General features: G+C 35.0%; 2 protein-coding genes across 2 annotated transcripts; both read left to right on the forward strand.

The window, feature by feature from the left end:
* Nucleotides 1–2396: 2396 nt before the first annotated feature.
* Nucleotides 2397–5345, forward strand: LOC306844744 (otospiralin-like; the record flags this gene model as incomplete). Its single annotated transcript, XM_079377108.1, has 3 exons — nucleotides 2397–2460; nucleotides 4736–4753; nucleotides 5161–5345. The coding sequence occupies 3 exons, from the start codon at nucleotides 2397–2399 to the stop codon at nucleotides 5343–5345; spliced, it is 267 nt and encodes an 88-aa protein (XP_079233234.1).
* A 1950-nt stretch (nucleotides 5346–7295) lies between these two features.
* ecrg4b (ECRG4 augurin precursor b) lies at nucleotides 7296–11812 on the forward strand (the record flags this gene model as incomplete). The annotated part of the gene is made up of 4 exons (XM_079376808.1): nucleotides 7296–7365; nucleotides 8641–8688; nucleotides 9178–9344; nucleotides 11663–11812. The coding sequence occupies 4 exons, from the start codon at nucleotides 7296–7298 to the stop codon at nucleotides 11810–11812; spliced, it is 435 nt and encodes a 144-aa protein (XP_079232934.1).
* Nucleotides 11813–12550: the final 738 nt, after the last annotated feature.

Raw genomic sequence — 12550 nt, forward strand, 5'->3', positions numbered from 1 at the left:
AAAGTTGTGTGCTTTTTATTGTCTCTTGGTAATGTATAGTTCAACAGGGGGTCAGTAATTTTTTTAAATGTTTTTGAAATCTTTCACTAAGGCTGGATTTATTTGATCAAAACATACAGTAAAAATGTGGTGTAAAATATTGTCACAATTTAAAATAATTCTTCTAAAAGCTACATTTTCAGCAGGCATTACTCAAGTCTTCAGTGTCACATGATCCTTTAGAAATAATTATAATGTGTTGATTTGGTACTTAATAATAAAAAAATAATGTTTCTTATGTTAAACATTTCACGTGAGTGTAGTCTCCAAAAAAGTCATTGTGTTTGCATGAACTGCTCACTAGAGGGCGCTGAAGTATTTTGCCGTATTAAACTTTATGCTATAAACGGTTTATCAAAGGTTGGCAATATTTTGGAACCTAGGGACACCCACTCAGACTCTCAGCCAGGACCTCTAATATGAAAATGCTCGCAGACATTTCATTAATAATATTAACAAGCATTATTATATTATAATCTAGTTATTATCATTTGCCATGTGGGCAATTTATTGTGTTGCCTGCCTGAAAAATAGCCAAATTTAGAAATATTTTGAAGCATGTGGAACATTTTATAAAAAAATTTAAGCAATGGCTGTTATATATCAGTTATAGCACACAAAGCCATGTACTTTCTCTGTTTCTCTCACTCTTAAGGAGATGCATAAATATATATGATTTGAATCTAATTCGTTTAAATTTTCCAGTTTCAGTGGACAAATGTTTGACTACTAACCTCACAGAAAATAATAAAATGAGAACATTACAAAAAACACACACAGCTACAGTATAGTAAACATTTCTTGATCAAAATATCAGCCCTGTTTTTTTCTGTTTGGTGACCTAAAGGGACATATTATTTTAACAGGTCACTATATAATGTAATATTTTTGAGTTATACGTTTTATTTTTTAAAATAATACAGCTATGTCATAATTATTCAACCTGTATTCAACATTACTGTTTTTTTAGTCACTTATTTGTATGGTGGGGAACAAAATGGTCTTAAAACACAATTAAACCTTTAGAAACTACTAGAAAACAGAATTAGCTTGAGCTGTTACATACAATTAGCCCATGCATGTGCTGAAGTTGAATAGCAAATATGACAAGTTAACACAAAAGCTAGAGAAGCTTTAGTGAAGAAATAGCTTTATTACTTTAGAAAGTCTAAGGCTACATGAAGATCTCATTAAAGAAGTCAATAAAATTTACTAGAGCCATAGCTGGCAGCCTTATTCCTTAGCTTAAAATGTGTTTTTAACGAGCCCCTGCCCCTTTGAGGTGCGATGCTAAAGAGTCCTTGCTGTCTGCGATCTCAGGAATCTCAAGAAATGTGATGCCTTTGGTGCAAAGACTAAAGATAACGAAAAATGGACTTTCCTGCAGGACAATCATCCCAAAGTATACATCCAAATCTGCCTTACATGCTTGGTTCAGGGATCGGTTGTAGAATGTTCTTGAGTGACCCGTTAAGTTTCCAGATTTAATTCTCAATGAATATATTTTGTTGAATTATCAGTGATCTGAAAGCTTTTTCAGGCGAGGAATGGGCCAAGGTTGCAGTAGAGAGGTGACAGAAGCTTCTTAGCACCCCCAAGCAGTGTTTATTGGTGGTTTTAAACAATAAAAGATTATGCACCGATTTTGACTTTTGGGAGTTGAATAATTTTGAATTTCTTCTTTCATCAACTTTACATTCTTAGTTACTCAAATGTGTGTTAATAAACTTTCTCTAGTGTACTAATGCCTAACCCAAAATTTTGATTCTCTGCAGCTAAACGTCTTGCAGGTCAAGGGGGGGCGAATATTTTTGATTGCAGCTGTATACAAATCTGTCCTGGAATGTTACAATGTGTTAGTTTGGAGATATTTCCACATTAAATGTTTCTTTGAAACTGACACACATACAGACAACATTATATTCTATTAAAAAAAGGTGGAAACCCTGAGAAAGGTTTCTCTGAGATCTCTTCAGTCTGTGAATTTTTGGACAGTAAGGCTTCTACTTTAACAAGGGATTCTTTCAGCTGTGGGAATGTGAGAATCTCAAAGAAATGAAGGGTATGACATATGAAAGGTCCATGTGAAAGGTAAACATCACCATTCCAGCCTTGACTTGGTGTTCTACTTTAAGGTCTGTGCACCAAGACACACCACAGTCTCCAGGAACATCTGCTGCAGGTAATCTTAGGCAGGGAAATGATGCAAGATTCATTTCCATGCTTTAATACAATCTCTTTTTTTTTCTTTTCAAAATATTTTATGTTTGAATCTCTTTGAAGTTTGACAATGGGTAGAAAAATGACTGTAGAGCCTTATATTGAGTCTGTTGTAATATTACTTTCAGTGGGTGACCATGTTTCGTCTGTGTTTCTCACTCTTCCTGTGTCTGGTTTGGCTTGGACTGCTCTGTCTCTCTGGTAAGAAAAGCTGACAGTTTTTGGATGTATACATCACCTTTCAAAGTTCGGGGTCAGTGTGATGTCTTTTTATGTATATATTATTATCTTATGTTCACTAAGGCTGCATTTATTTGATCAAAATTACAGTAAAACAGCAATACTGTTTCTTTGTTACAATTTAAAATCATTACTCCAGTCTTTAGTGTCACGTGGCCCTTCAGAAATCATTTTAATAGGCTGATTTGGTGTTCAAGAAACATTTCCTACTATTATCAGTGTTGAAATAGTTCATATTTTTAAAACTGCTTAATATTTTTTCAGGATTCACTCATAAATAGTTAAAGCAATACATTTTTCAAGCAATGCAAAGGTCTTTACTGTCATTTTTCATCAATTTAATGCATTCTTGCTGAATAAAAGTTTATATTTATTTTCTTAAAAATTCTTATGGACCACAAACTTTTGAATAATAGTGTATGGAATTTTATTTTATTTTGACTTTTTTTATACATCACATCTTCACCATTACTCACCTTGTATTGTATGTTTCAGTGTGCATTGATATTTTGGTAATAATTTCTATGAAGCCTGCATTTATAATGTATTTTATGGGTATTCTTAAGACATTATAATGTAATTCTCATATCTTGCTGTTTTCTCATAATTTGATTTTGTTTAAGATCAGCACAATATATTACTATCTTTATAGTGGTCAGGAGTGGTTGTTCATATTTGAGTGTTTTCTAAAAGGCTAATATTAATTTCAGTTTGAATTGATATTACAATAAAATAATTCAGTTACACTTTATATTAAGTAACTATATGGTGTCTTTATGTATTGGTGTAAAAATAACCATAATGAATTGTTAGGTACTTATTTTGTTTCTATTGAAACTTTTGCTGCTGTTGAGGTGGGATACTGGTAAGTGTTGCTATACAATTTATCATGAGATGATACAAGTTACAAGTTTTTGTAAGGCATTATGCATGTATTATAATGCATTAAAATACTCTTATAAAGCATTATAAACAGGCTTCATAGAAAGTGTTAGTGAAATTTTGTTTTTCGCTTTTAAGAGCTGTTACATTCAGTTCCAAATTTTTATGTGATAGCTCTTGTGAACTAGATAAGAATTTATCAGAAATAATGTAAAAACAGCTAAAGGCTACCAGATTTGAGGTACCTTTTAGCTGAAATATTCTGGCTTTGTCAAACATGCTGAAACTTCTGAAAGAAAACTGGCAGAACATTGAGAACAGACGATAGCTCAACTGTTCCTCTCAAACATGGGACTGCTTACAGAAACAGACAGCTCTGCTTTTTTAAACCTGTGCGCGCGCACATCTGTGTGTGCATTGTGCAAGTTTAATAGTCAGCTGCTGTGAATACAGAATCTGTAATGTACAAGGGTGACAGATGAATGGAAGCTTATGAATAATGTGATATCCTTGGCATTAAATCATGACCTTAAGAATCACTCTATATATCAACTATTATTCTCTATGCAGTTATCATTTAGTTTAAATATTCAGTATTCAGGATAAAATTACTTAATTGATTTTTCTTCAGAAGTGGTGCATGAATGAAATAATTAGTTTTAAGGTCAGTGCAGTAATTTAGAAAGTCATGCTGCTACTGTCCATTTTCCTACCAGATGTGCCACATTCTATTCAAGCTTTACACATTACTTAGTAATTGCATCTCATTCGCATTTATTGGTTTCTAGCCTTAAAAGAGTTGCATCCACTGTTGGGGAAAGTTACTTTTAAAAAACAATGAAGCACAATTGTTAGTTTATCTAAAGTCATTTTTGCTTATTAGTATGGTTGAACTGCATCATCAAAGGTCAGCAGCAAAGACATCGGTTAATAAAATGGGATTAGATACATTTGTGTTGTTTAACATATTTAATTATTGCAGGTTTGCGTCATATTCTGAGTTTGCATTTCACTGTTTTAATTCATTTTGATGAATACTAAATCTGTTTTTTGCGTGTGGGATGAATTAATGCACATTCACATTTAGTCTAGAACTACTGTAACAGCATGTTCACAGCGCACTGTCAGTCAATAAATGGGGAAAAAGTAACTGGCGGTACTTAAAAAGTAACTTCGATATTTTCTTGTAAATTAAAAAGTAATGCGTTACTTTACTCGTTACTTTGAAAAAGTAATATTATTACGTAACTCACGTTACTTCTACCCAACACTGGTTACATCTATACTATTTTACATATATATTTTTATATTTATTCAATTATATTAAATGTCCTTCTATTTATTTTCCTTACAGAGGCAGTGGAAAAGCAAGGTGAGTTTTAAATTCTCTTTATAAATTATATCACTTGTATCCTCTAAAGTGCACTGGGGTTATACAATGTCCTAAAATATGATCATTTGGGGGGGGGGGATTAATAGTTGTACTGTATAATCTTTATTCCATAGTTGCTGAAAGTCTATCGATTTAATCATATTAAACAAAACTAAAAATCTAAAAGTTATTTCCTTCAAGAAAAAAAATTATTTTTGTATGTGTGATAATTCTAAGAATTCTAATTAGTTATTTATTTTATTTTTTTGGTTTGTTTGAAATTTGGAAAATCTTTTTTCCCATTGTACCCGATACTAAACTGTATGATTTAGAACTGAAGATTGATGTACTGTATAAGGATCTGTTCTTGTGTTGACCTCTTTTTTGCCTTTCTGCTTGGCTTGCAGCTGAATCAAGGGAAAAAAGGAGTGTGCCTAACTGGGCACTGACATCTTCAGACTTTTTCGCCTGGATTGAAGAGCTGCGTTCTCACGCTGGCTATGACAAGATTGAGGAATTGGCCAGAACCTTCTGGGCTCACTTCCCTTCCGCCAGCCGCCTGGGTTACGACCCTCCCGCTCCAGAAGAATAATGCCATCTGAGTTGGAGTCTGTGTTGTGAAGATCATTTGGCCCTTTCATTATGGCACAACTCTTGGAAAAGGAGACAAACAGTCTTTATTTAGCGTAACTTGATTTGAACCAGGGCAAGATACTCTGAGAGGTCGTTTTATTTTTTTGGTTAAAAGTTACGTAAAACCCCTTATGTAATGGCATCCAAAATCCGGTAAAAGTATATTGCTCAGACTCTTTTATATACAAAATACTTGCTCCTGATTATTCTTTAAAATAAATGCACACTCTGGATTTGTACTTGCTACAAAATAAATTAAGTATAACAATATAAATGTATGCTACACTCAGGTATGGTAGAAGGCCATATAACTATTGTTGAGCAAGACAACTGAGCATGCAGGTGTGCTGTTATGAGTGGGAATGCAGTCCAGGTGCACAGAGATAACCTCTGAATGAGGGTCAACCCCCTCGGGACAGGTACAGTGCATGCAGGAACACGGGTTGACTGTAAAAAAATCACTCCAGTATGCTATCATAAGTGTAAGCTTTTAGAAAATACAAAGAAATATAAACACATATCATAAAAACAAATGTTTCAGTGATTCTCTTTTTCATTTTAACTTTATTTGGTTTGTTTAGATATTATTTTGTTTTGTTGGTAACATTTTACAATAAGGCTCAATCCATTTACAATAGTTTTAAAAAGGCTGAACATGTATTAATTAACAATCTATCAGTTAACATCTTGTGCAGTGAAAAGCTGTGTTTGTAATAAACAAAGCCATCCATATATCTGTGGATTTTGATGTGAGAGGAAAACAGATGGTGGACTTTTTCACTGGAGGAAGCGTTATTATAGATTATTAGCTGATATTTTGGCTAGAAGCAAATGTGTAAAGTTTACATGGCTTAATTATGGATTTGTTTCTTTTAAACATGTAACTTTTCACTTATAAGCATGTAGTAGTATATGCAGATATTAATGCTAATAAACATTATTGTAAATTGTAAAAAGTGATGCTTCGAAGGATAGAGATTTTAATTCTCATTCCTATATTTTACAAGGAAGATCAGAAAAATCTGATTCATTAACTCGCTTAAACTTCATAATTTGAAATCTACTCAGTTCCACTAACTTTATTAAATGACTAACATCTGGTGCATTGTGTGACATGAGAACGCAGGTTTCATATACAACAGATATCTGTGGGGAGAAAATAGTTCCGTATTTTAGATTCACATGTATAAATATACAATCATATGGCTACTGCCTTACAGTTACTGTATGTTTGGGTCCCTGTGAAATAGCCATAAGCCTTAGCTGATGTCCTACAGCGTGCATGCACTTCAAAGCTGTGGCAGGAAATTGATTTAGAAAGAAAAAGAAAGATGTTTATTACATCTGGAAAACCATCTCCCTCTTAAGTTGTTTTGCTGCTTCTGCCTTCAAATATACCCTCTAGAAAAACAGGAAAGTAAAATGAGCATAAAATAGGCTTACTAAACTTGCAGCATAAATTAAATATTCTACAGTCTGTTTGCTATGACCGGGCAATGTCAATTTAGAATCCAGCTAGTGATTGCTGAATATTCCTGAGATTAATAAATAATACTGTTTACTGCTTATGATAATCGTCCTTACAGCAAGGTGTCGATAGACTAACTTTATGATGAAAACCCTTTTTGATCACAAAGTTGGGTTTAATTTAAACCTTGAGAGCATGAACCAACCATACAAATAACCGAAACACATGAACCCAAGCACACATCAAACATCACGCACACTGTGGTATTTGTATAGGGGGTTTTCAGTTGGCCTCCTGTACACATTCCTCCACACACAAGCGCTAACAGGTCGCCTGTAGGAATGTTTGCCTGTTGGTCCAGGATGGCGTCTTGCCGTTCATCTCACCCCTGACCAAATACTTTCCCAGCACTCAGTGAAGCCCAGTGGATAGAACAACAGCATGTCACTCCACAGCCTCTGTGTTCAAGCCGTCCTTCTCATAAGCATCCTGTCTCTCTGCTCACCCTCAGGTATGATTTCTATACCATTTTTGGGCTTTCAGATACCACAAGTGGTTTCATTAGTTAATGAGGCTGTAGTAAATTTACAAGCCTTGTAAATAGGATTTTATGAAGTTTGACATAAAATGTAAAGGCCTGAAACTCTAAAATATGAGACTTTTAACTCAGCTTTAAAGTGTTTCAAGGCATGTGTTACAGTGACTCATGGTTTCAGCTTGATAAAAAAAGAAAGAAAATTCATTTATATTTTAAAATATTTTAAAATATTATTTATTATCATTAGTTTAATTTATGCAGTAAAAATATAAATGAATTGCACTGCACACGGAACATATTTTATTTTAAATCAAAGTAACTATTGCAACATTTCACTGTTCATAATATGAAATGTTTTACAGTGTATTATTTAGAAAATGTGTTTTCTTTTAAAATTGAAAATTTTCAAAATGTAAAAGTATTCTTTTTGAACTGTAACGTCATCTTACCTACACATCCAGAAACATTAACACAGCGACAAGCTGCAATTATTCGATTTAAAGCATGTGTGGAAAACCAAAACAGCAAAAAATAAATAATAAAATTAAATTAAATAAAGAAAAAAAAACAGATGCTGTAAATACTGTACACGCAGTTGTTTAGGTAGCACATTTTTGCATATGGCTCTGCTTGCATTACAAATGTAGCAAATTTGGTTTGTTTCTGATTTGAGATTGTTTCCGTTATGCTCATTTGTATAGACACAGCATCATATAGACACCCCACACATATGATTTAAGTTTTGTGGCCATTGTCAAGTCACAAAAGAATATACTAGCTGTTGAGTTTTGATTGGTTGTTGGCAGGTTTTTTTTAATTTTTCTATTATATTTATTTATTTTGCTTGATAATATTAGGGCATGTCAGAACTTGTACCAGAATGTGCGTAATAAATTTATTTTTGACTTTTGATAAAACTGTTTTAGATTTTTTTTAGTAGCACCCCCTGTAGGCAAAATTTGAAATAATTGTGACTGTACTTGTATGTGTACCAAATGTCCTGAAGTTTGGACTTCGGAAGATGTAGGTCAATTAATCATTGTGGGCAACATTTCAAAATTTGAATGCTTAATTTGTGTGTGTGTGTGTCTGTGTGTGTGTGTGTGTGTGTGTGTGTGTGTGTGTGAGTGTGTGTGTGTGTGTGTGTGAGAGAGAGAGAGCATTTGGGACCATCCCACAACATTTGATAAATGAAATGAATAAATGAAATAGATATTACAGAGAACATTATCTGTTTGCTTATTTTAGGTGGTTCATCTGGGAGTAGAATACAGAGGATCCTCATGAAACGAGATGGTGAGATGATGTCAGCCTCAATATAATTGTTATGAAAGATTTTAGTGATGTATGGTTTATAACTCTCTCTTTCTACCGTCAATATTCCACCTAAGGAACCATCATACCAATACTTTAGTCACTATACATCAGCTTCTGACCTCCAAAGCTGACAGAGATTGATGGCTGATATGTTCCAAGGGAAAATAGCATGGATGATTATAAACAAATGACATCACTGATATTTATAACATGGAGGTGTGGAAGCTTTGGGCTATAGATCAGTTCACAGTCTCTGTGTGTTATCATCAGAGCGAGATAATTGGGCAGCGGTTCTGTCCCTTTCGGCTATTATCATCCTCTGTGGTTAAAACACATGTTTCTCTTTTACACTGATCTGGGGCCTGCTCTTCTGGTCTGTTGAAATAGTAAAAATAGTTTTGAATTACATAGGAAGCATCTACAATCTCTGACTATGGCCTTGAATTTTTTCCTGTTCTCTTTCCACAGCAAAGGAGCTGGAAGCCAGGCCTAAAGTACAAATCGCAGTATCGCAGTCCAAGGCTAAAGAGTTTCTGTCAGTTTTTCACAGGTCTAAGAGAAACGTATGGGACCGGAGCCGTCCTGATGTCCAGCAGTGGATCCAGCAGTTCATGTACATGGGCTACGATGAAGCAGTGAGTAAAACAGTGATCACACAAATTGCATCAATTACTGTATGTGAAATCATTATAACACATCTAGAAAGTGCATTTGCACTCACACTGACTGGGTTATCATGCAATCTTCCTCATCTTTTTATTTTTAAGTGCATGAATGAATTATATTTTGATATAACCAGGTCAACTAGTTTTCAGCAAAATCAAATGAAGCTGAGCCTATATATATATATATATATATATAGTTATGTATAGTTATAATGAGGACAAGGCTAAAGCTAGAGTGCTTTGAAAACAACAGACAACGGTGTCCTGCTGGACACAGCTGCTCTTATGTGCATTAGACTTCTGCGAAAAGGCCTGTTCACACCAAAGGAATGTACGGTGTGAAAATCCAGTGCGAAGATTTAATGCATTTGTTGAGGTTTTTGGTCACATGCACAGTGCAACTGCTGTTGTTACATAAAACTATGACTGGGACTCACGAATGGCCTATTTTGCTACAAGACAATGAATAGGAGAGGACGATTTTAGAACCAGCGATGTGAGAAAAATGTGTTCTCCCCTGAAATCAGGTCTCCATCAACTATCAGTTAATAGTTATTCTAAAAGCACAAAAATTACATTAATATAAAGGGGCTATATGTAAGATTTTTTTTTTGATGTATTAATCACCTTTTTATTGCTAATGTGTGAAATACAGAGTTCTGGCATGAAACTCTAGATGGCGCAGTCCGATAGGTCTAACTCAATGTGACCTAATGACATCATTATCACATGTCACAGCTGATTGGTTCTCTTCTGTATCAGTAGCCAATTTGCAGCATACTTCAGAAACCCTCCACCTTCCCCAGCTCCACCTGTATATATCTGCTACGAGGTGATTCATATATGCTATATGGGGGTTATTTCATGTGTGTTAAATTTGCAGCAGCAGTATGTTGTTGATGTATTGGCAGAAGCAAGTCTCGATACTTGCTCTGCCACAGCAGCAGCAGCATAGCAGATCTGTTCTGCCAAGAACAAATACATCAACATTGTCATGTACTTTACCATGCCAATCCCCCTGAGAGTTGTCATGACAGAACTGAAAAAAATAAACCTTCCCCGAAGTTTCTGTTTAAGAGTGCTCTCCAGCTTCCAGTATGAATGAAACATACATTACATCTGTTTATAGGGCTCTTTATAGGGTTCCATAATGTTCTCGCCATCCTATTGTGGGTAAATGTAGGAAAACAAATTGAGCATAGCGTTAGTTCTGGCAGGTCACGTTAGTCAAGCTCACATCAGCTGACTCTCAGCTTATCCCCATCTACCTATAGGAATACAACACCTATCTAAGCATCCATATATAAGGTCATACGTATTATCAGCAGTTTTCGCATTGCTCAATAGCAAATTACCCTCCTACATCCCCAACTCCTCCTTTGTCAGTCAGCATCCAGCCTTCTGAATCAGATCAATTCAAAATGTGTACATTAAATTACTGAACTTTTAACAAATCTGCAATACTTTTGTTGGTTCTGTTCTGTTACCCTGGGGGTTATCGCTTGCTGAATTAAATAAATCTCTTGTCTCTGTACTCTTGTATTTGTCGTTGTTTGATGAACACCATAGCAATTACTAAAATCTGAATGGCTGTTTGAAAACATGTAATTACTTTTACTCCCTTTCTTCTCCATAACAGGCAAATGTCAGAATGGGGTAACTGGGGTATTTCTGTTTTCTATGCACTCTACTCTCAGAACTTTTATTTGCATTTTCATTCAGCGTCCGCCGATTTTAGACATTGATCTGAACAGGCATATCCATGTGAAAAACCACTTTATGCACTGAACATTCTTGTTGGTGGCCTGAACACAATAAGATCATTTTTGAAAAACATACTTTTTAAAATATATATATATATAATACAATTACAATTGTTCCTCACAAAAACTATCATATTAATTCATAAAACCTGTAATTAAGTCTTGTGGACTATTTCGATGGTACCTTTATGGTGCTTTTGTGTTCTATCTGAAGCGTCAGTCCATATTCTTTGCAAATGAATGGAAAAATAAATTATAAGTAACATTACAAATATTATAGTACATATACAGTCATTACCAATAGGCCTACTTAAATTTCTTCATTTGGGTTTGATGAGTAAATAATGAAAGAATTAAAAATTAAATCTCATTTTTGGGTGAACTATCACTTTAACACTGTAACTCTAGTTAGTTATTTATTTATTTACAATTTATTTAATCAAAACCTGTCTGTTTTCCCCCCTGAGACTGAATCTGAACTCCTGATATGATCCGTTGTCTCATTTCACCATTATGTATTTCCAGAGACTGGAGACTGATCTCTCCTATTGGATGGACCAGGCCAGATCAAATGACCAGGGCCGGCAGCATCATCATGATGAGAATGCCCCTATGAGCCAACAGGACCCCAGTTCCTATAGACACGGGGCTAATGTCAATTATGATTACTATTAAAACTCCTAGAACCTAACATATGCTGTGAAATCTGGAGACTATTGCCTGACTTTTAAATCACTCTATTGCTCTAAGCCAGGGGTGGGGAACGTTGATCCTGGATGGCCACTCTCCTGCAGAGTTTAGCTCCAACCCTGAAAAACTCTGGAAAAAAAACCTAACTGCATCCTAAAGACCTTGATTAGCTGCTTCAGGTGTGTTTGATTAGGGTTGGAGCTAAGCTCTGCAGGGACACTGGCCCTCCAGGATCAATGTTCCCCACCCCTGCTCTAAGCCAATGGTACATACCACAGAATGTATAGCAGGGGGTTTCAAACCTATCCAGAAGGACCCCCTGCCCTGCACATTTTGTATGTCTCCCTCATCTAACATGCCCGATTCCACTCATCAGCTCATTAGTAGAGACTGCAAGAACTAAATTGTGTGTGTCTGATTAGGGAGGCATACAAAATGTGCAGGGCAGGGGGTCTTCCAGGACAGGTTTGAAAACCACTGACCTATAGTATCTCCCGTAGATGCTGTGTCATTTATTTTTGTAATATGTAAGTATGATTATGCAATTTCTTTAGGGGAAACAAATCAAAATAGAGAGATGAATGAATGCACACTGAATAAAAATAAGAGTGCTTTTTTCCTGTTTGTATTCTATGGTTGTATTACATCCTGAATGTATAGTAAATATAATGGTAGTTTGAAGTGGCTGTAACATGAAGTGGATGTAACATGTATTGTGACTCT

This window comes from Barbus barbus (assembly GCF_936440315.1).
Source record: "Barbus barbus genome assembly, chromosome: 25".
Classification (NCBI taxonomy): Eukaryota; Metazoa; Chordata; class Actinopteri; order Cypriniformes; family Cyprinidae; genus Barbus; species Barbus barbus.